We start from the raw sequence: 22,608 nt of genomic DNA on the forward strand, positions 1-22,608 counted from the left end.
GCTCCTCCGTCCTCCCCAGGAAGAACAAAGAGTAGCTGATTTGAGAGCCTTGCTTCCCAGAATAGCTGCTCCCATACGTACGAGACTCGCGCGTGCGCGCGCCTCAAAACACAAACCTTGTAAGGTGTTTGCTGGATGCGTGTACTTCCATTTCAGTGCTTTTGAACTCATTCAGCTCTTTACGGATGGCAGCCTGCGAGGAAGACCAGAGACGGTTTCAGTAATGAGGCGCGTCTCTGCTGAACTGATGAACATTGAAGCGTATTCCTACCTTGTCTGCCGCCGAGAGTCTCGTCCAGGGCTTGTCTGCCCTCCTGTCGTAGTCCTGAGCTTTGGCCACCTCCACATAGTCACTAAAGCGGATCAGAATCTTTCTGTCACGAAGTTCATCTACCGTGGGCCGTTGGTTAAGCTGCGAGAAATGCAAGGCCGGTCACTCGAATTGCCACCATTCCAATTGAAATAAACACCACCCAATAAGTATAAGCATGAATATTTTGAATAATTTTGTACCTTTCTGTTTAGCCTCTGTTTTATCTCTCTCCTCTCCTCTTGTTCTGTTTGGTCATTTCTCTCTGGAAAGGGTGGGAAAAAAGATTGTTTTCATGACTGTTCACCAGTAAGCAGGTTCATGCAAAAACTACAAGACTGATTTTCACCAAAAGTGTGGGCTGAAAAAGTACCACATACATAGTATAGATCCAGGATGTATTTACTTGATCGTTTTTAGTTAATTTAGAGGGAGGGTTTTTTGTGAACATTTTCTGTAAATGCAAACACAAATTCCAAAACAGATTACTAGCAAATCCATTACAACTTGTATTCCATTGAATACAATAAAAAGACAAGATATTTAATGTTTAACCTGATAAAATATATATTTTTTTTCTATGCTAATATTCGACAAACTGACAATGGGTTTTGTGAATTGTTCCTGAGCCCACGTGGCAATATCCCCAACACAATGTTGCACAGTGGAGTCTTGGATTCATACAATTTATGCCGTGTCGCATTGAGGCCAAAGGTAGAATCCTAGTTGGTTATTGCTATTCTTGGTGCTTTAAATAGTAACTCCGTGGGACAATTTAGAGTGTTGCATTAACCTGCCATGCATGTTTTTGGAATGTGGAAGGAAACCGGAATACCCAGAGAAAACCCAGGCAGGCACAGGGAGAACATGCAAACTCCACATAGGAAGTCCAGAGCTGGAATCAAACCCTGCCCATCTGTACTGTACGTCCATCGTTCCGCCTCAATTAGGGAATGGGAATTTTGGGTGCAAGTCTGAACTGTAATTTTAATACCTACAGGTTGCACCCGAGTATAAGTCGCAGTACCAGCCAAACTATGAATAAAAGTGTGATTTATCGTCCGGAAACTATAGTACGTAAATAATGTCATACAGCATTCTGGTTGGCAATCATTATTATTACACTGCAAACTACAACCACAAAAATAAATAATGTTACTCCGTACCTCTCTGACTAAACTGGACATTATTTTGCTGCTGTAGACTGCAAATTTTTTAATTTACTATTACTTGAGGCCACGCATGAGCTATAACGCTTTGCAAGACATACCGTTGTAGCTTGTGTGGTCAATATCATTTTTCCATTTTGTATGTTTTAGTGTGATTTTCTTCATTCCCTACAAAACACATTTATTTGCCATTGTATGAAACAAACAAAGCCGCGGCTATCCTCACACTTATGAGGTTCACAGTGAATAATGTAACACTGCTCTATATGCATTGTCCTGTGCTGTATTTATGTTCCCCACTGTTCATTTACTATGTGTAAATGTAGACTGGCAGCAGTTTAGCATGAACTTACGTTTCAAAATGTTCCGACTCTCCAGCTCCTCCACATTGGGTCTCTGGCTCAGCCTCCTGCGCAGAAACACCAAAACCACGTTTTGAACCATTGTCCACTGTCCTACTGTCATGGCCCTATCCTCTTTGTACTTTTATCACTTTGCCTATGTCTCCATCTCGCATCCGAACCGCGGCTGTGATACTTGGGAAGAGGTGTTCCGAACATCTGGAATACTCAAATGCTGCCCTGCCCTTCTCCTGTTGGATTATTCAAGGAAGCCAAGATGCTCCATGTCTCGCCATTGCACTGCGGTCTTCTACGAGCACGATCACACTACTACGGGAGCTTTTCAAGTGGGTAGTGATGGGCTGCCTGAGCGGCTCTGCCTCAGTCTCCCCGGTTACTGCATACATAATGAGCACAGGGCGGGGCTTAGCAGGCTCCTACTCACGGCATCCCCGATCTCCTGATGTGCACTGGGCCAGCAGCCCACGCACGGGATTGCTGTCATTTTTAGATTTGAGGTGACCAGATTAAATTCTCCATATTGTAAAACAATCCAATACACATAAAAGGAAATCGGTTTCGTGTAATTCTTTATATTCTATTTACAATTGTAATGAGTCAATGGATAATACACTACAGTTCCAGGAATTTATTGCGATTTTTCTATCTGATCTAATTTTGGCACAAAAAAATAACATTTCTTGACTGTCCCTTGATCTCTCATTAAATTGTATATTTATCAGCCTGTCAGGTGCCCTTGGCAGCATCTCCAAAAAAGGTCTACTACCCAGAATAACGTGAAATTATGTCATCAAAAGTTTAAATGTGTGACATCAATAATAAATGTCATCTACACTACAGAGCTGAATTCCACCACCACGATCCAGACATGCAAAGGGCAGAGCGGAATCCCACCCTCGCTGTGGGGACCCCCTTCATCCCAAATGTCAAGGTGAACACACAGCTGTGGACGTTTTTTCTTTGACAATCCGTTCCCTGCAAAACACAAAGCTATTGATTGACGTGACAGTTTTGTTCTTTTTAACCCAATTTTATGGAACAAGAAGAAAAAAGTTAGATTCTTTGTCAAGGTTATTTGTATCAATTTTTTATAACATCGTTTTTTTACACAATTGTGTACACGATAGCTTTTGTCTCTCTCGTCAGAGTATAATAAGATGAATGGAGGTGTCTTTTATTTTATTTTTTTGCATGACACTATTATGTAATTAATGCAGGCTCGTACAGCAAGCAGCCTCTGTTAATTAACACGCACGACTCGGCAATCCGAAAATAGCAAGAGCAGCCAAGCCTTCGTGCTTTCTGAGAAACACATTGAGAAGATCAATACATTTATCCAAATACACTTAAACATGATTTGATGTACAATTTATAGCCACATCTGCTTCACTCATTGAAATGTTTTCTTTTCATTTTCAGATGAAATGTTTTTACCCTCATATAGAGAATAGTTATGACAAAACCCACCCGTATTACTTTTCTGTTTCTTCAAGAACACTCCTCCCTCCTCTCCCCCTTTATTACATTTGCAATAAATGAAGTCGTCTGCGTTGCTAGGCAACTATACTCTCTGTCTTATAACGGTCGTCTCTTTCTCCCTAGCAACAAACTGGAAGGGAATTCTGTTGTACACGTAGCTGCTGTTGTGCTATTTTTAGAAGAGAGTTGTTTTTTTTTTTTTTTTAGCTACGCACGACCCCATTTTCGGTCTCACGAATCAGGCATTCACTGTTCTTTTTGGGGATAAATTGTGATCAAATGTCAGACTTTTTCTTGATAGATTCTGCCCTGAACAACCACCGCTCTTGATCTCGTGAGAACAATCTGATTATTTTCCCTATTAAAGATGACGTTCAATTTTGAGGAACAGTTTTGAAGCTGTGACTTATAAAGTGAAGCGATCAAACATGAATTTTGTAAATACAGCTCTTCTATTCGTGTCATTCGATTGTGCATGTGCTCATAATATGGCTGATTACGGTATAATGAAATTATGCCAGATACAAGAGGGTTGAAAACTGGCTCCACTTTATTTTTTTTAATGTTCACTGCCTACTGTGCACTTGCTTTATTCCTCCCCCCCACCCCTCACAATTCATTTCTATGAATCTAACTCTGTGGCACATTCGTAAGGAGCGTCTGGAGATGCATTATTGAGCAAACCGAAGCTAAGAATAGAAACGGCTGTCTGTGACTGCAGTCACAAAGCGGGGAGTCTCTAAAAATAGAAAGGTCATCGATTAAGTGTCCCCGTATGGATCGAGCGGCATCGCTTTCCATGAGGCCCGATGACATTTTTCCGCTGGATGTGTAGCAAATGGAGTGGCAGCTTTTCATGCTAAGCCACGGATAAGAATCTAGAGGAAGTCATGATATAATTGCTGTCAGATGTGTGTGATGGATTGTTTTGGCATTCACCGTGGATTCCCAGGGCAAATGAAGGACAACAAGAACCCCTCTCTTGACCACTTGTGAGCTCTATGTTGCCAGGATTTCCCTCCCAAATGGCTTTGTGCCAACAGTAGAGGATGTAAAAACCGCATAAGTCTTTGGTCAGTTAAAATGCCTCACTTAGAGGGAGAAAAACCACACATTTTCTCTCAATGAAAAACATATGCTGTCCATCCATTCAATGTCTGTACTCATTCGTCATGGATGAGCTGAAGCCGATCCTAATACATCCTGGACCAGACACCAGCTAATGCTGTTGCACACTCAAATGCCATGAGGAATTTTGAGTCTTCAATTAAATCGAACATTTGACTGGCTCACGGAGGCACGGGAAGAACATGCCAACTCCTGATTCCAACCCGGAGCCTCACCCCATCTTTGGTGTAAATGTGAGAACAAATGGTCGATTGTGTACATCAGGCATGTCCAAAGTCCGGCCCGTGGGCCAAATCCGACCCGCGGTCGAATTTCATCCGGCCCTCTGCCCCTGTCATAAAATCAGTGTCGTCTGGCCCGCAGGTTGGGCGCAATGGAACACGTGTTGCATTGACTGAGGTCTCGTAGACTGGTGAGTGATGTTTCATAGAGTACTGCTTCCCTCTAGTGGCTAAATGAGTAATAGCATTCACTAAATGAGTAATAGCATTTAGACACTAGAGGGCATCACTCACGAGTTAACAAGACATCACTCCGTGTTTATATTGACTGATATGTCATATTTCAAATGATCCTTGCAGTTGTGGATATGTGTATTGCTTGTTCATTTCCCTGTTGTTCGAGTCAAAGTTTTGTGACTATTGAAAAGTCTTGGTGATACATCTTATGTTTCAAATCAATCAATTTGCACTCAGGAGACTTCTGTTTAAGAAAAAGTCAAGTGAATAAGCAGTTGCATGTGATATACCTGTTTCAAATGAACCAAAAGAAATTCTTAAGATTGTTGAAATTAAAATAAAAATGGAAATGTGAAACAGACTGGCTTACTAAAATTTGTTGAACAATATTGTTGTTCAATGTAAAGAATGTCAGCCAAGGTCGCCCCCCCCGACATTTCACCACATAAAATCTGGCCACCTTGGCAAAAAGTTTGGACACCCCCGGTGTACATGTATTCTGTCAATGGCTGGTGACCAGTCCAAGGTGTGACCCACTTCTTGCCCAAAATCAGGCAGAATAGACTCCAGCTCACCCAGCGCAGAGGACAAGATGACAAAGATGAATCGCTTGATGTTCCTTATTAAAATGTATACAGATACTGGTGTAACAATATATTTTGGGGAAGCGCACAAAAGAACTGATTCCAAGCCAAAAAGAGAAATAAATCCCAACGCTGTTCATCAGTAATGGAGCACATAAAAAGACAAGTGGAATCTCAGTTGATCTTTCTGCGTTCGTTAATGCTAGCTCGAAATCCAAGTAGCCTGCCACATGCTGCGGTCTGGAGCGGAGGTTCTCACGTAGCATGCAGTCTGTCTCGCTGCCATGCTACAAGTGGAACCTCCGTGCCTTCAAATCACCGCTGCCGTCATTTAAGATGTTTGTAAGCAAGTGAGAGAAGACTTTTTCTTCTAACGCAAATTGAGAATGGTCTCCTCACAGGTCTAAGAATAGATGTGGTGGTGCAGTATTCTTAGTAGTCTCTGAGACAAGGCACAACAATGTTTTGTTTTTCCCGGGAAGAATGGAAGCCTCTTTGTGGCTTACCTGTAAGTTCTCGCACGCGTCTGCTTATGCAACGCATTTAGTGGCGTGCCTCGTGTTTGTTACGTGGGTGCTAAAGAAAGCTTGTTCTTGTAACCAATTCACCGAGGAGATCTCCGCCGTTGTACAATTTGGACATTGCGTCCCTCGACTGTGTTATCCCGGCATGTAGGCGCTTGCCGATGTGAGTCAGCGCTTCTTGTACAAAGCGATGCCACGGAGGCGCGCTCTGTCTGTACCTGTTGCGGAGATGGATTGCTCGCTCGGATATCATTGCCAAATCATTTTTGTTTGTTCATAATCCAGTTTTCACACCGTCGTCCTACAGAAAAGCCGACTGCCATAATGATATGTAGAGGAACAAAACATTCTTCGCATTATGAACAGACAGTGAGTGGCATCTCGTTGGCTTACTGAGACGATGCAGTGCTTTGATTGGAGGTGTGAATTAAATCCAGGCTTAAAAAAAACATTTTTTTTCTCCCTCATAGCTACTTGTATGATTGAGGTCAATTTTCCAAAATATTTTCTTGCACTGTACATTCTTTTAATCATTTCAGTCAGCTCCTTTTTATTTACTCTGCTCGTAAATGTCTTTCTTTTGTTTGTCAAGGATTTCAAATGTACTTTGAAAGACGTTAAGCACATTGAATGAGCTTATTTATGAAATACGCAATATAAGTGAAGCTGCCTTGATATTGTATATTTAGTTTATCAAGTACATTTTTATTTAAAAAAACAACAACAACAACAACAACAAGGAAAATGCCTGTTCCTTTCGGCACAGGGTCACCAGCCACTTCATAGGTCTTAGCTTGTTGTTAATCCATCTTTTTCACTGTTCAATGTGAAAGGCACACATGAATTTCGTGGCCTCCAAGGCACGGGCTGTCGCGTAACAGACGGGATGGCAGCAGTGTGAAAGACAATCGCGGAAAGCCGGTAATCTATCAGTTTGCAGGAAACCACGTCACCCCAAAAAATTCAACACCAATGAAGATAAAACAGGAGACCCCCCAGATACTTGCGGTTGGGCACCCGCCAATTCACCTATTGGGGGATTTTTTTTTTTCCTGTATTTTTACATATGTATTTTTTGGAGAGGGTCCCTTCTCCATGTTTTTGGAGAAATCGCATATTGGAGGTTTTTGAGTGTTTTTTGAATTTTTCTGATTAAAAAAAATGCACAATGGGCCTCAATTACACACGGATACTCACATTTTGCTTTCACTAACGCTGCAAATAATTGGGGTCCACTTTGTTTATTTGCAAATTTGCAAACTAACTATTTTACAAGAGAGTCACTGTACAGAGTTCATATATTTTACATAACTAATCGAAAATCACTTTGAGTGCAGCAGAAGCCACTTTTGGGGAAACTGTGACATAAGGGCTCTTTTTTTTTTCATTAGTTTGAATTTCCATGAAACACGTCCCAAGAACCCATTATATTTTGGTGAACATCGGAGTAGAATGGAGCTGTAGCGGTTTATTTCTCTTGTTGACGAGCTCAGTGGAACTGACACCCCCCCCCCTCCCCCGTGCCCCTCCCCAGAGTGCAAATGGTACAGTTTCATGCATAAGGGACACTCTCACAATATCAACCTTGTGGAGCTGTCCGGTCACCTTCGACAACTAATGTGCATGTGTAGCGACATTGAGTCACCTGTCTATGGAATTTACTAGTTGCTTGGTGTGGGGCCCCTCTTTAATTACTATAGACAGCCCCCCATGATTTCTCCATATAGGAGTGATTGGCAAGTTAAAAAAAGCAACAACAAAAGAAAAGCAGCATGACAGCAAATACCATCAGAGACTCCTTTTTATGGCCTATCCATGTTTGTTTCAGATCTAGTTTGCCATCGGTGATTATTGGGTAAGTAAATCACTGTTTCATTGCAAGGAGGAAAGAAAAAAAAAACAATTGCTTACTTAGCAAGCTTCATCTCAATCTGCTGCCGTATTTCTTGCCTCTCCTGGTCACTCCTTGCCGGGAAGATGTTCCGATCCTCCAGCTCCTGCTTGGTGGGCCTGTTTCGTAGTTTGACAGCCAGTAACTCCTTCCTTAACCTGCGAGGAAGTGTGCCTGCATAAAAAATAAAAATGTATGTGGAACAATTGGACCGTCTTCCAATAGATGACAAAGAGTGCTATTAACCCGTGGCTCACCTTTTTGCTATTCATACTGTACATGTTTGTGCATAAATTAGGACACGGTCATCATTATTTCCGTATTTTAGAGGAACCTTGATTTAATTCATTCATTCATTCATTCATCTTCCGACCCGCTTTATCTTCACAAGGGCCGCGGGGGGGGGGGGGGGGGGGGGGCGCTGGAGCCTATCCCAGCTGTCTTCGGGCGGTAGGCGGGGGACACCCTGAGTCGGTTGCCAGCCAATCGCAGGGCACACAGAAACGAACAACCATTCGCACTCACACTCACACCTAGGGACAATTTTGAGTGTTCAATCAGCCTGCTACGCATGTTTTTGGAATGTGAGAGGAAACCAGAGCACCCGGAGAAAGCCCACGCAGGCCCGGGGAGAACATGCAAACTCCACACAGGGAGGCTGGAGCTGGAATCGAACCCGGTGCCTCTGCACTGTGAAGCCGACGTGCTAACCACTGGACTACCGGGCCGCCCACCTTGATTTAATGGTAGTCCATTATTGAGGTGGGAGGTCATCTGGTAGAGCCCACTGGTTCTGTGTGTGTGTGTGTGTGTGTGTGTGTGTGTGTGTGTGTGTGTGTCTCCGAATGAATGTTTTTTTTCATTGTTACAATTCAGAACAACTTGGGACTCAACCAGTGTCATGGAACATGTTGTGTTCCGCTTTGGAGGTTGCTATACACGTTGCTGTACATATTTGACAGATTTGGGCTGAAGTTATTTGCCACCACTTGCCTCAAAACACTGAGCAGTCACAATAGCAAAAGAAACCCTCAGTCTCATTTCAACGCCGTGGAGCGCTATTTGGGTTTTTAGGGATCCGTGACGAAGCACATGACCCACCAGAGATGACCGAGTCGTTCCATCCATCCAGGTCGGTGGGGAGGCCTGATGTGTCGGAGAAGCACTGGTCCAGCCGCACGTTCTCCTTGTTCTCCTCCGCCTCCTTCTTGGGCCAGTCGGAACCGCCGCCGCCGCCACCGCCTCCGAAGCAGATGCCCGCCAGCGACGCGTGTTGGTTCTCTGAGCTGCAAGAGCGAGAAAGGCGGCCATCCGAGCACCACAGCCGCGGGGGTGATGAGCCCTGCTCACACACTTCATGCACACTGCATGGACACACAACCACAGGAAGAGAATTGTCAAGAAAAAGTTCACACCACAACAGAGTGATCTGGATTCAAACAAAACGACCTAGTCTATAAATAGTTTGCAAAAATACAAATGAAAACCCGAAAAAGCCTTCCCCACAATGTGATCTCTGATTTTTGTAAGCAAATGCGTGCAGGCTCACCTCTCCTGCCTGTTTTTGATGGCGAACGCTCTTTGTAGTTCCTCCATGATACAACTAGGGGGCATAGGTGGATGAATCATATTGCCAAGGTGAGGCGACCCTGAGGAGTTGGCCAGGGGCCCTCTTAGGGGAAGGGTGATGGGTACCAGACTTTCTGGCGTCCGATGTGGAGGCTCCTTGGGATGGTAGGAGTTGGGATGGTGAGGAGGGAGTGACAAGGGGCCTGAATCTGCAAGAAAAAAAATACTTATAATAATATTAATCATACATTGCATTTATAAGCACCTTTCAAAACACTCAAGGTCCATCTGTCCATGTTCTATGATGCTTATACTCATTCGGGTCACAGTTGAGCTCCCTGGAGTCTCTCCCGACTGCCTTTTGGTGACAGGTGGGCTATGCCCTAGACTCGTCACCAACCAATCACTTATTAAATATTTCATATTATATTTATATATAATATTATATACATTCACATTCAAGCCTCGGACAAATTGGAGTCCTCAATGAACCTAAGATGCATGCTTTTGGGTCGGAAAGCCATGCAAGGCCCCGTGGACAACATTCAGACCACACAGGAACCCTAAAACCAAGAAACTGACCTCGAACCACATCGCCCTGAGGCTGACTAGTGATCACGACCACTGTGTTGCCTATTTTTTTGACTAGCATTATTTTTATTTAATCAATCAGTTGTCGGGAGTAAAGAAATGAAAAAAGACGTATTACATCATATTTTTACATGACTAATTTGAATCAAATATTGGTCCATATAGACATACCTGAACGTCATAACCCCCACCCCCGCCACAGCCCAAAATACAACTTGAAATCATGACAACTTCCAAGGTTCTCTAAGGACTTTCTCTAACATGCTTGATTGCATTTTTCCAAGCTCACCTCCAAAAGTTTGCAATGCAGGTAGAGGTCAGGACCAAGCTGATCCAGACATGGCTTGACAGACTCTGCTTTGCGCACTGGCAGAATTATACGGCCTGCCTCAAAGTGTCCCCTCGAGTTAAATCTGACAGTGTCCAAAATATCTCAATGCTCACCGTCTGTGGTCATGAGCTGTGGCAAAGGTTTTGGAGGTACTTGTGGCGGAGACGTTCCTGGAGCAATGTCCTCCTCTGGTCTTTCTTCCATTCGCTCTCTAATGTCCTGCAGGCCATCGGATACCTGGACGACGGGGTGCGCCTCTGGATCTCCTTCCGCATCTTTTAGTGCTGCATTTACAGATTCCTCCGGACGCTCGCATTCCTGGAAGGGGGTGACCGCTTGGAGATGCAAATATGGGGGAGGCGCGGGGGATGGTTCATGCAGTTATTTTTGGCCCATATGTGAGTAACATATAGTGTTCACATTGTGTTTTTAAACTTTTGGGTTGGCTCAGCCCAAAGTGCAAACTAAACAAATGGGAAACATTCAACTATTTCCTTTCTGAGTTTGGACGAACCAATGTCATCCATTTTGTTTTCCCTTTTAGAACACACACACACACACACACACACACACACACACACACACATACCCATCGGCTTCATCCTCACAAGGGTGCTAGAGCCCATCCCAGCCGTCTTTGGGCAGTAGGCAGGGGACACTCTGAACCGATTGCCAGCCAATCGCAGGGCACACAGAGACAAAGAACCATCGACGCTCACACTCACACCGATTGATTGGATAATTTAGAGTGTCCCATTAACCTGCCACGCATGTTTTTGGAATGTGGGAGGAAACCAGAGTACCCGGAGAAAACCCACGCAGGCCCGGGGAGAACATGCAACTCCACACAGGGAGGCCGGAGCTGGAATTGAATCTCTGCACTGTGAGGCGACTATACTAACACGCAGCCCACCATTCCGTCTTTGTGCCAAGTTTCCTTTCCTGCTCAAAGTCAGCTGGAATAGGTTACAACTTACCCGCCACCCCAATGAGGACAGGCAGAAAATCAAAAACAGGTGGAGGATAATGTTTCGAGGGTTTTTTTTTTTAATCAAATTTTAATTCCACATTTAGCACAGTTTGACTTCAAGCTGTGGATGATGTGCGTCCCATCTTGGAACCAGCTGAGCCCCACTGATATTATGCGTGCTTTGCAGATATAACCCCACCTAATGGACTCCACACTATCATTTGGTTGTCTTTGCTGCCGTCTACTGGTGAGTACAATTCAACATTGACAGCACAGTACAAAACCATCAAGTTGCCGTGGGGTCGGTGCAGTCTTAATATTTCTTGTGCTATTTCCACATTTTTGGGGGCATTTATTGGGTCGATTACTGCAGTCGCAACCACTGCTGACTGTAGCTGGGTAATTCATCAACATGGGACTGTCTTTCATCTTTGAGAATTGCGAAACAACAATACTCAATAAATAGTTTGACTTCTTATTGTGGCAAAAAAATACATGTGTAAGCTTATGTTATTATTAATTATTGTCATTTTATGTTTGAGCATCATATTATTTCATGTTAAGAATACCTAAATTATATTCTGTTGTTTAATAATTGCTTAGACATGTTTTTTATGTTGATTGGCCGTTGAAGAGAAGCAGGAAGTGATTTTAGTTTTGATTTATGTTGATAGGTTCTGATTGGCTGTTGAAGAGAAGCAGGAAGTGATTTTAGGTTACGAGGAGAGTTGTGTTCTCGAACGTGCTGCTGTGCAGACGTCTTTTTTCCCCCTTTAAATCAAACGGTATTTAAAGGTTTCCATCTCTCCTTTTGCCGTTCGTAAAGTAGAGCTAGCCACTAAAAACAACGACCCCTCAATTTACAAATGCATCTCTAAAACTTTGTTTTGTAGAAAAACACATGCGATTGCATTTCCCAAAAAATGTGAAGCTCAGCTAATTAAAAAAAAACAATTTCAACATCCAATTAGAGCTCAAAAGGCAAATTTGCTTCATTATGCGCCAATCTTCAAAAAATCTTTTTTCCAGCAATACACGTTTCGTGAAGACTGACCCAATTGTTTCGGAGATATAAGGAAGGTGGCCACGCCCCACTTTAACCCAAAAACGTCAACATTCGGTGGACTGTAGCTGAGGAATTAATCTACCTGCGAGGGGATGTTCCTCCTCTGGCCCGAGGTATTCCACACTGCTGACAGTGAGGTTTGAGTTCAAAGGTCCCCCGAAACCGCCAAGCAGGAGTGTTCCGTCTGAACAGCAACCCTGGCTGGAGCAGTTTGGGTTGTGGTAGAGAAGGCCACTGGATAATGCTACATCTGTTCACGGAGACAAGTGGGAACCGGAGGTGATCATCTCAGTCTTGTGTTTTATGTCTTATTTGACTTTACTCTTGAACAAAGTAACAGAAGTGCATGTAGCGTACCTGTGGAACTCTGTTTTAGCTTTTCATTTTTCTTTTTCCTCCACTTCCAGGGCTTGAAGATGCGGCCCAGTGTGGCCAGCTTGCTGTTCCGTCTGATGGGGGGAGTGTGGACGCCGCTCACGAGGCAGCCTGTCCTGAGCACCATCTGCTGGTCCAACACATCTGCTGATCACAAGAAGTGTGCAAAGGTTAGAGCAGTGGTTTTTAACCTGGGTTCGATCGAACCCCACGGGTTCGGTGAATCAGTCTCAGGGGTTCGACGAAGCCTCTGCCGTGGAGTTTTAGACAGCCATCACTGGCTGCAGACGACCACATTACATTGCTTGTCCAATCAGTGCTGCGGGAAATTTAGTTCGCTCCGTAGTCAACGTGAGGCTGTTGTGACCGTACGAACATGCACGGTTCATTTTGTGCACAATTAAAAACAACTTATACTTATGTTTTGAAATTTTATTTACTGTTTTTCAGTTTTTTTTAATGTGTTGAATTTATTTTTTTTTTCAATCCTATTTTTATTTTTCACTAATGAAGGGTTTGATGAATGCGCATATAAACTGGTTGGGTTCAGAAATACAGAAATAGCAGCCTGTAACTTTTAATACGGTGCCTGAAAATACGGTAATGATAATAATCAGGGCTTGATGGTAAAAATAAAGATAAGATAAGATATCCTTTATTCGTCCCACACTGGGGAAATTTACAGCCTCCAGCAGCAAGAATGTATGTAGAAAGAAGAAAGGAGACAGAGAAAAAAAACAACAAACATCTTTCAATTAAATACAATATGAACACAAATGGATAAATCGCAGTACTATTTACAATTTTCCTTCACATCATTTAATTATTATTATTATTATGATTGTTATTTTTTATTCATCAGCCTGACAGCAGTCGGTAGGAACGAGCGTCGGTATCTCTCCTTCTTGCAGCGCGGGTGTAACAGTCTCTGGCTGAAGGAGCTACCAAGTGCTGTCAGGGCGGGCTGGAGGGGGTGGGAGGGACTGGCCATCATAGCTTTTAGCTTAGTTAGCATCCTTCTGTTGCCCACCTCCTCCAGAGTGGCATCTCAATTAAAATAATAAATCGATTATAAATTTGACAGCAATGATTCAGATTCAGAAAACATTATTTATCCCCGTGATGCAATTAGATAGATAGATGGATTAGGCATGATATCCAACATGTGGTCGAATGATTAGCACGTCAACCTCGGAGTGCAGAATTCTGGCTCCGGCCTTCCTGTGTGGAGTTTGCATGTTCTCCCGGATGGCTGATATTCAACATTTCAAAAATGATCAAATGCAAATATGAAACATGAAAGTAGTGGGATTTATTTACCTGACAGTATTTGTGCCCTTGCTTCATTGTTTTGTGCTGGCATTCTTATTCTGAACACACAAAGCCCTTTTTCAACATCAAAACGACTTAGAACTCTCACAGTCAAGAAAGTATGGAACTATACCAAAAATGTAATAAATGCATAAATATGTCAACAGGAAGGGGGAAAAAATATTGTTGCCATCTGGAGGCTGATTTCTTTGTTCAAATATTCAACTGAGGAGAGGATGATTTGTGATTGTGGTGCAGAGTACATTTGAGGATGGCGAGGGGCCTTGCCTTGCGTCGTTACATTGACAGCATGTTGGTAGGAAGATGTCGGGTGATTGATCAGGTCAGAGGAGAGGACAAAGAGGAAGGAGGATGATTTCGGATTGGCGGGGGGGGGGGGGGGGGTGGATTTTTGTTCAGGTGAGCTTGTAAAGTGACCCACAAAAGGTCACAGGCCTCGCCTGTGTCACTCGTGCCCTCATCTTGCTTGCACGTACCACATGCCGCTTGGCGCCGCGAGCTGAATCCAGGTCAATCTTGAAGGAAAATGCACCAAGGAGTGCAAAAAAGAAGAGGGAGGAGCAAGTGGGAGGAGGGGTAAAGGCGTTGTCTTTTCGAGTGTGTGTGCGCGCGTGTGTTTTTAAAGGGAGAGGAGGTGGGGTCAGCCCCACTGCTGTTGCCATGACGACCACATCCAGATGCTGCTGCAGCAGTGGGAGCTGGCGGGATTGAGCTAGAGTCAGCTTAGAAGGAGAGGAGGAGGCACACGTGGATACTGCCACATCTAACGACGGCGGCGGCCGCGCGCCCGGTGCATTGTGGGAAAGGATGGAGGGTGGGGAGAGATGCCACATGGAGGATGAGATACGGGCTCTCTTTTGAAGGCCGAAAGAGGGTTGGAAGGGGGTGCTAGGAAGTGGGGTTCCAGTGCGAAGGAGGGAGGGAGGTAGGAAGGGGAGGGGGGCTGTTGCTATCCGGAAGAGATGGCCAGAGAATGTGAGCTCGTCCAATCAGGGCTCAGCTCTTCGTAATGCATATCAAGCCCTTCTTTCAGAGAGGGGGAGTTTTGTTCACAGAAAAAGACAGGAGAACACTGCAATTAGGTGGAAACACATGCGAGGACAAGGAGATTTCTCTTTGCCGCCCAATCAGGAGCTAATGAAATGCGCTTTCAGTTTAACATGATCAGACACCACATGGCAATGATACGCTCGTCTAATTAATCCGCTGAAGCAAACTGGATTAATCAACTCCGCATCAATCGTCGGCTCGCTAAAAGACCCGCAGTATCGATGAGGTGGTTCCACTGTAAAAAAATAATCATATAAAAGGGGAAATATAACTTGTAAATGGAAAATAACACTTTATAAACTACATGTAAGGCAGCTTCGGAGCAGCGAAAACTAAATAAGAAAAAAAAAAAATCTGAATGAATTGAAGTCATCAATATGCTAATGTATTCGTGAGAAATTCAAGACCGAAGATGCTGAGTGAGCTACCACACCCCGCTGAAACAGCTCGTCAGCACCTTTGAGAGAATTCGACCCTCTTGCGTGTAAGCATCCAGACGGTGAGGCAAGCGACAGCAATCTATTTGACTGTATTTGGCTGCTGTGGTGTCTGGTCGAGATGGAGTCATTCATCGCTTTCATCTGTACTTTAGTGTCAGTAAACCTCTCGTTCGAACTTGTCCCTCACACTTGTGAGGACCGCACGGGTTCACAAGTCCTCTTGAAAAAGCACTGAGCCAAGTGAAGCGGAAATCATGTTGTTTACGAAATATGCTCCTCACCTGGAAGTGGAGACTGGTCTGATGTAGACCCTTTTCGCTGATGTAATTTTAACCACAATAGTTAGTTTCCGGCGCTATATTCGAGGACCAGCACATAAAACGGGAAAAGGATTCTCGGTCGATTTACGTTGAGTTTCCAATATTCATTCATTCATTCATCTTCCGAGCCGCTTGATCCTCACTAGGGTCGCGGTGGGTGCCGGAGCCTATCCCAACCGTCTTTGGGCAGTAGGCGGGGGCCACCCTGAATCGGTTGCCAGCCAATCGCAGGGCACACAGAAACGAACAACCATTCGCACTCACACTCACACCTAGGGACAATTTGGAGTGTTCAATCAGCCTGCCATGCATGTTTGGAAAACGGACATGCGGATATGTACAATTCTTCCATTATTAGGCAATCTAAAAACATTTAGAAAAGGCCAAATTTTGTCCACCCTCATCTGCAAATACAATTTTACAATTTTAATTTGGTTTGCGGTGCAAGTGGGTGGTAATCGAATAGGTTGGGTAGAAAAAAGAAAAATGAAGCCATTTGTCCTCTTTTAAATAATCATATTATGTGCAAAATCAAACAACCAAAAAGTACATTGCCTCCAACAAGATTAATTAGGACATTTTATTTCTGGCGACGCTCAATCCGACTGCAGTGAGCGAAAGCCGTGCCGACCACTCATGCTAGTTCTGTTCAACTACATGAGCATTGTGGAGCACATGGGGAGGAAGAAACACGACGAGTACGACTCATAAGCCTGACATTTTGTAACCCCCGACCCCTTTGCCCTTTTTAGATCGCCAACATGAAGCAATTGTTGCAATTTGTGTTTGTCATATTGGAAACTCAGGCGGCCCGGTAGTCCAGTGGTTAGCACGTCGGCTTCACAGTGCAGAGGTACCGGGTTCGATTCCAGCTCCGGCCTCCCTGTGTGGAGTTTGCATGTTCTCCCCGGGCCTGCGTGGGTTTTCTCCGGGTGCTCCGGTTTCCTCCCACATTCCAAAAACATGCGTAGCAGGCTGATTGAACACTCTAAATTGTCCCAAGGTGTGAGTGTGAGCGTGGTTGGTTGTTCGTTTCTGTGTGCCCTGCGATTGGCTGGCAACCGATTCAGGGTGTCCCCTACTGCCCGGAGACGGCTAGGATGGGCTCCAGCACCCCCCGCGACCCTAGTGAGGATCAAGCGGTACGGAAGATGAATGAATGAATGAATGAATGAATAATTACATATAACGATCAGACAAGCGACCTTCATTTTCTTTCTCCAAAGTCTCTTTCTTTGCCGCTCCTTTCCACGTGCACATAGCGTTCTTGACTGGATGCCTCGCTTCCTTACTGAGTGCCGCGCAAGCTCGCTTCCTCACTCTGCCCCCCTGGCTTTACAACTGCGCTGCCATCTGTCCACGGCCTTCCTGCCTCAAGGGGCCCGACCGGCCGGCCGCACAAAATGACTAGCAAGGAAGACAGTGAGGTGCAGACGGACTCCGGCGACACGAAACGAAAACAGTTTGCACGACGAAAAGATTGTGAGCCGTCTTGGTTGTCGAGTGAGTCATGAACGGAAAAGCTGAGCCGAGAATGAGCTTCTTCACAAAATTGCAATATTGAAACTGTGCTAAGGAGGAACGCACTGTAAGCGGGATGCGGGTTACATGCTTCTAGCTATTTTGGGTTTACTCCTTTGAATGAATGTGCTGTTCAAAAACGGACGACTGTTTTATGAGATGTTTTTTGCACAGTTTCGCAACCATTTATTCACTCATTCAATCCAGAAGGCCATCACAAAAAAAAAAAAAAGGAGCCACGCGTCTGTTGCAGTGACATTTTTTCTGTATTTGATCAAAGCCTTAATTGTAATCATAACAAATATTTTTTTCAATGCAAAGCACTCAAGGTCGTCTCATAAAACGGCGTTAAAAAATATCATGGTCATTTAAAAAATTAAAATTGACTCGAGAGTGATACAGTCCATAAAACAGCACTGAGTAACTGCTAGGAATAAAAGACATTGCAGATATTTAAAAAATAATAATTAGAAATTAATTTTAATTAGAATTAATTAGAAATTAATTAGTGGTATGATGAGTTTTGTGAGACTTTTTCATGATCGATATCTCCTTAGAAATAGTGGCAAAATATCCATCCATCCATCCATTTTCTGAACCGCTTAATCCTCACTAGGGTCGCGGGGGGTGCAGGAGCCTATCCCAGCCGTCTTCGGGCAGCAGGCGGGGGACACCCTGGATCAGTTGCCAGCCAATCGCAGGGCACACAGAGACGAACAACCATCCACACTCACACCTAGGGACAATTTAGAGCGTCCAATCAGCCTGCCAAGCATGTTTTTGGAATGTGGGAGGGAACCGGAGCACCCGGAGAAAACCCACGCAGGCCCGGGGAGAACATGCAAACTCCACACAGGGAGGCCGGAGCTGGAATCGAACCCGGTACCTCTGCACTGTGAAGCCGACGTGCTAACCACTGGACTACTGAGCCGCCCAGTGGCAAAATATATTTGACTTTATATTAACTGTTTTGTAAAGCGCTTTGTTACAGCTGCCACTGTTGTGAAAGCGCTATCTATATAAATCAGCATGTATTGTATTGTATATTTTGTAGTTTGTAGAGAATTTGCACATGCAGGAAATACTGTAGATGCAGTACAGATGCAGCAATACAGCATTGTTCTCCCGGTTCTTAATCTGGCATACTGGATGGCCTGAAGTTGATGCAAGGCTCTCCCAGATCATTTACAATGCACGTGTGCGACTCCGCTGCACTGTGCAGACCACTGGCATGAAGCGTGACAACTCATGTCAGTGAGGCCAAGAGCCAACAGGAAAGGCCGCGGGCCCCTGGTACCATATGTTGCTCATGAGAACGAGGACTATGATGGGGGGAAAGCCGCTTGGAAGCATTAAAATGACAATTCAGTCACAGAACAGATTTTATTTTAATTTTTTTTTTTAATATTAGGAGAATGGGCGGTCCAGTGGTTAGCGCGTCGGCCAGGGTCAATTCTAGCTCCGGCCTCCCCGTGTGGAGTTTGCATGTTCTCTCCATGCTTGCGTGGGTTTTCTCCGGGTACTCCGGTTTCCTCCCACGTTTCAAAAACATGCATGGCAGGCTGATCGAACACTTAAAATTGTCCCAAGATGTGAGTATGAGTGCGAATGGTTGTTCGTTGCTGTGTGCCCTGCGATTGGCTGGCAACCGATTCAGGGTGTCCCCCGCCTAATGCCCGAAGACAGCTGGGATAGGCTCCAGCACCCCCCACGACCCGAGTGAGGATCAAGCGGCTCGGAAGATGAATGAACCTAGAAAACTGATTCATGATTCCATGTTGATGAGAGCATTAAAATGGGGAAAAAATATAAAAGGAAATTCAGAAACAATAAAAAATGCGTGAGTAATCACGATTAACTTTTAATTAAACTTAATGTGCCCTGCGATTGGCTGGCACTCGGTTCAGGGTGTCCCCCGCCTTCTACCTGAAGACGGCTGGGATAGGCTCCAGCACCCCTAGCGGTCCTTGTGAGAAAAATGGATGGGTGGTGTCAGGTTTGTCCAATTTGACACTCAAGAATAAACAAAAGGAGGAGACAGGAGACTCGATTCTGGTACCAGGAGGGAACGAGGAGAAGCGTTCGGTTTCAGTTCTCGGCACGTCACCCTTCATTCCCCCCTCATTTATTGGGAAAGCTACTACATAGGTGTGTCCAACCTAAAGGGCGGGGACTGTTGAACACACACTGAACTTGTTTGACTATGTGTGTGTATGTGAGTGTAAATTACGTACATGTGTCTAATCTTGCTCACTGTTTAGTCTTAACATTAACCACGTCCTTGGAAAGGTGTTTGCATCCCTAACCTTTCACACAGTGCACGAAGCATTCTTGATTATAAAAGTGAGTATATAATGGATCAAATGTGAGTACATAAAGAATGTATCTTCATTAAAAGCAGAAGTGTTCTTCTTTCCAAGCATAATCAATTTATCATGTCAGGCATGAGCGAATGTATGAGGACTAAAAATAATCAATCCAACAGGTGGATATTAGGAGAATACAATGTAAGAATTAGAATCAAGCACGTGGAGCTGTTGTGCTATCTGGGTCTCTTCCACCGGGGTCAAGCATAGACACCAGAAGCGTCAAACTCATTTTAAACATGGGCCATATATCATAGTTATTGTTGCCCTCAGGGGAGGCAGTATTAACTGTAAAATCATATCATTCGCTCAAACTCTTGGTTTCTTTGCTAAGGCAAGGAAACAAACTGCGATTTCATTTCAAATGAAATGTTGGCGCTGTTGGACTTTCTATCACGCTGTAATTGTCAAGAGGTGCTAATGTGCGAGCCTGATTCACTTAATCAGGAGGGGAGACATCTAAAACTTGCATGGTACCGCCCCCCCCCCCCCCCCGAGGGGACCTGAGTTTGACATATGTCCGTCCAGTGATTGACAGGTAATCAGTGGCGGCTGCACACCGACTTGCACCTTAAAGTGATGTCGGAGAACCTCCAGCTTCTTTGTGACCCTCAACCCAGATATCAGACCATCCATCCATCCATTTTCTGAACCGCTTGATCCTCACTAGGGTCGCGTGGGGTGCTGGAGCCTATTCCAGCCGTCTTCGGGCAGTAGGCGGGGGACACCCTGGATCAGTTGCCAGCCAATCGCAGGGCACACAGAGACGAACAACCATTCGCACTCACACTCACACCTCGGGACAATTTAGAGCAGTGGTCACCAACATGGTGCCCGCGGGCACCAGGTAGCCCGTGAAGACCACTTGAGTAGCCCGCCAGTGCCTGGACATTGTGATTTGCTAGTAGAAATTATGATTTAAAAATGCAAACATTGGCAGTACTGTGAGACATTTCGAAACACGATCAAAGTCTGACAATTTAAATCATCAAGTATTAAAAATAACCCATCCTCATATTATTGAAGGTATTTTGGACAAATATGTTATTTCAGACGTGTATCAATTTGGTAGCCCTTCACACAATCGGTACACATGAAGTTGCTCTCACCCTCAAAAATGTTGGTGACACCTGATTTAGAGTGTTCAATCAGTCTGCCATGCATGTTTTTGGAATGTGGGAGGAAACCGGAGCACCCGGAGAAAACCCACGCAGGCCCGGGGAGAACATGCAAACTCCACACAGGGAGGCCGGAGCTGGAATCGAACCCGGTACCTCTGCACCAGTGGTCACCAACATGGTGCCCGCGGGCACCAGGTAGCCCGTGAAGACCACTTGAGTAGCCCGCCAGTGCCTGGACATTGTGATTTGCTAGTAGAAATTATGATTTAAAAATGCAAACTTTGGCAGTACTGTGAGACATTTCGAAACACGATCAAAGTCTGACAATTTAAATCATCAAGTATTAAAAATAACACATCCTCATATTATTGAAGGTATTTTGGACAAATATGTTATTTCAGACGTGTATCAATTTGGTAGCCCTTCACACAATCGGTACACATGAAGTTGCTCTCACCCTCAAAAATGTTGGTGACACCTGCTCTGCACTGTGAAGCCGACATGCTAACCACTGGACTACCGGGCCGCCCGATATCAGACCATGTTCTGAAATTATCCAATCCTCTTCTTTCAGTGCAGTTTTCCTGATTTGCAATGGTTCATGCACAAATATCAAGCGTTCATTAATTTTGGAGGTGGCGGGGGTGGCAGCGCTACAAATAACCAAAGACACGTGGAACATGTCCGCCCACGTAGACACGCCTCTGCATTTCACACACTAGCAGGAAAAAAGACAGGCTATTTTATCCAAACGTGTGAAAGCCTCAGTGCTGCCATCAGATCCAAAATGTTCCTGCTAAAAGTGTTTTTCCTGTCACTTTGCATGAACCTGTACGGCTGTTCCTTGATCTCCCAGGGACATGCTTGGAAGCGTCATCAAACCGCTAACGGGCACATTTCTACTCCATCATACATTTGTGAGATATTGGTTGTTACTAACAATAAACCCGGGTGATATGATTGAGCGTTGTGATCATTTATTTATGTAGTTATTGACTGATCCTAATCTTTCGAGGGGAAATTCATCTTACACTCTGCTGAATTGGTTTTATTTTGCACCCCATATAGAAAATCACATCACGCACGCATGCTGGAGGGGAAAAAAAAGGAGAGCTGTTTGAGTTTGAAAGATGCGGCACGCAAAAAAAAAAAATGGGTGGGGTCAAGACCTTGGTCAAGGGCAACTCTTCAGTAGTCGGGAAACAAACTAGCATCTTTCCAGCATCGAAATAGCATTTTTTTTTTGTTTTTGGGCCCACGGGGACTCGAATCGTGACCCTCTGATGAGCAACTACAGTTGCACCTTCGAACTCTGCCACCATTCATTCAGCCTGCCACCATAGAAGTGCTCATTTACTACAACAACAACAAAAAACATGAAGACCTTGTCCTGAATTCATTTTAATCCCCTTTGAATACCTTAAGGGCGGCCCGTGTAGTCCAGTGGTTAGCACGTCGGCTTCACAGTGCAGAGGTACCGGGTTCGATTCCAGCTCCGGCCTCCCTGTGTGGAGTTTGCATGTTCTCCCCGGGCCTGCGTGGGTTTTCTCCGGGTGCTCCGGTTTCCTCCCACATTCCAAAAACATGCGTGGCAGGCTGATTGGACGCTCTAAATTGTCCCTAGGTGTGAGTGTGAGTGCGAATGGTTGTT

At 44.6% G+C, this 22,608-nt stretch overlaps 1 protein-coding gene and 1 long non-coding RNA gene across 4 annotated transcripts in view; one reads left to right on the plus strand and one right to left on the minus strand.

The window, feature by feature from the left end:
* Positions 1-22,608, minus strand: part of phactr3a (phosphatase and actin regulator 3a) — a 35,579-nt gene that overhangs the window by 864 nt on the left and 12,107 nt on the right. Inside the window, exons 2-12 of one of the 3 annotated variants that reach the window (XM_052051119.1) lie at positions 14,128-14,177; positions 12,790-12,954; positions 12,515-12,682; positions 10,510-10,731; positions 9,455-9,683; positions 9,007-9,269; positions 7,926-8,079; positions 1,833-1,888; positions 514-575; positions 272-412; positions 117-193 (exon numbers count right to left, since the gene is read on the minus strand). In XM_052051119.1, coding sequence (XP_051907079.1) covers positions 117-193; positions 272-412; positions 514-575; positions 1,833-1,888; positions 7,926-8,079; positions 9,007-9,269; positions 9,455-9,683; positions 10,510-10,731; positions 12,515-12,682; positions 12,790-12,954; positions 14,128-14,170 — 1,580 coding nt within the window. In that variant the 5' untranslated portion in view covers positions 14,171-14,177. The remainder of the gene's footprint in view (positions 1-116; positions 194-271; positions 413-513; positions 576-1,832; positions 1,889-7,925; positions 8,080-9,006; positions 9,270-9,454; positions 9,684-10,509; positions 10,732-12,514; positions 12,683-12,789; positions 12,955-14,127; positions 14,178-22,608) is intronic. The other 2 variants (XM_052051109.1, XM_052051100.1) reach the window with 2 other exon arrangements.
* LOC127591681 (uncharacterized) lies at positions 11,831-16,258 on the plus strand. Its single transcript, XR_007959926.1, has 3 exons — positions 11,831-12,711; positions 12,840-12,977; positions 15,586-16,258. It is a non-coding gene; the product is annotated as an uncharacterized LOC127591681 (long non-coding RNA).

This window comes from Hippocampus zosterae, chromosome 2 (genome assembly GCF_025434085.1).
Source record: "Hippocampus zosterae strain Florida chromosome 2, ASM2543408v3, whole genome shotgun sequence".
In the NCBI taxonomy this organism is placed as follows: domain Eukaryota; kingdom Metazoa; phylum Chordata; class Actinopteri; order Syngnathiformes; family Syngnathidae; genus Hippocampus; species Hippocampus zosterae.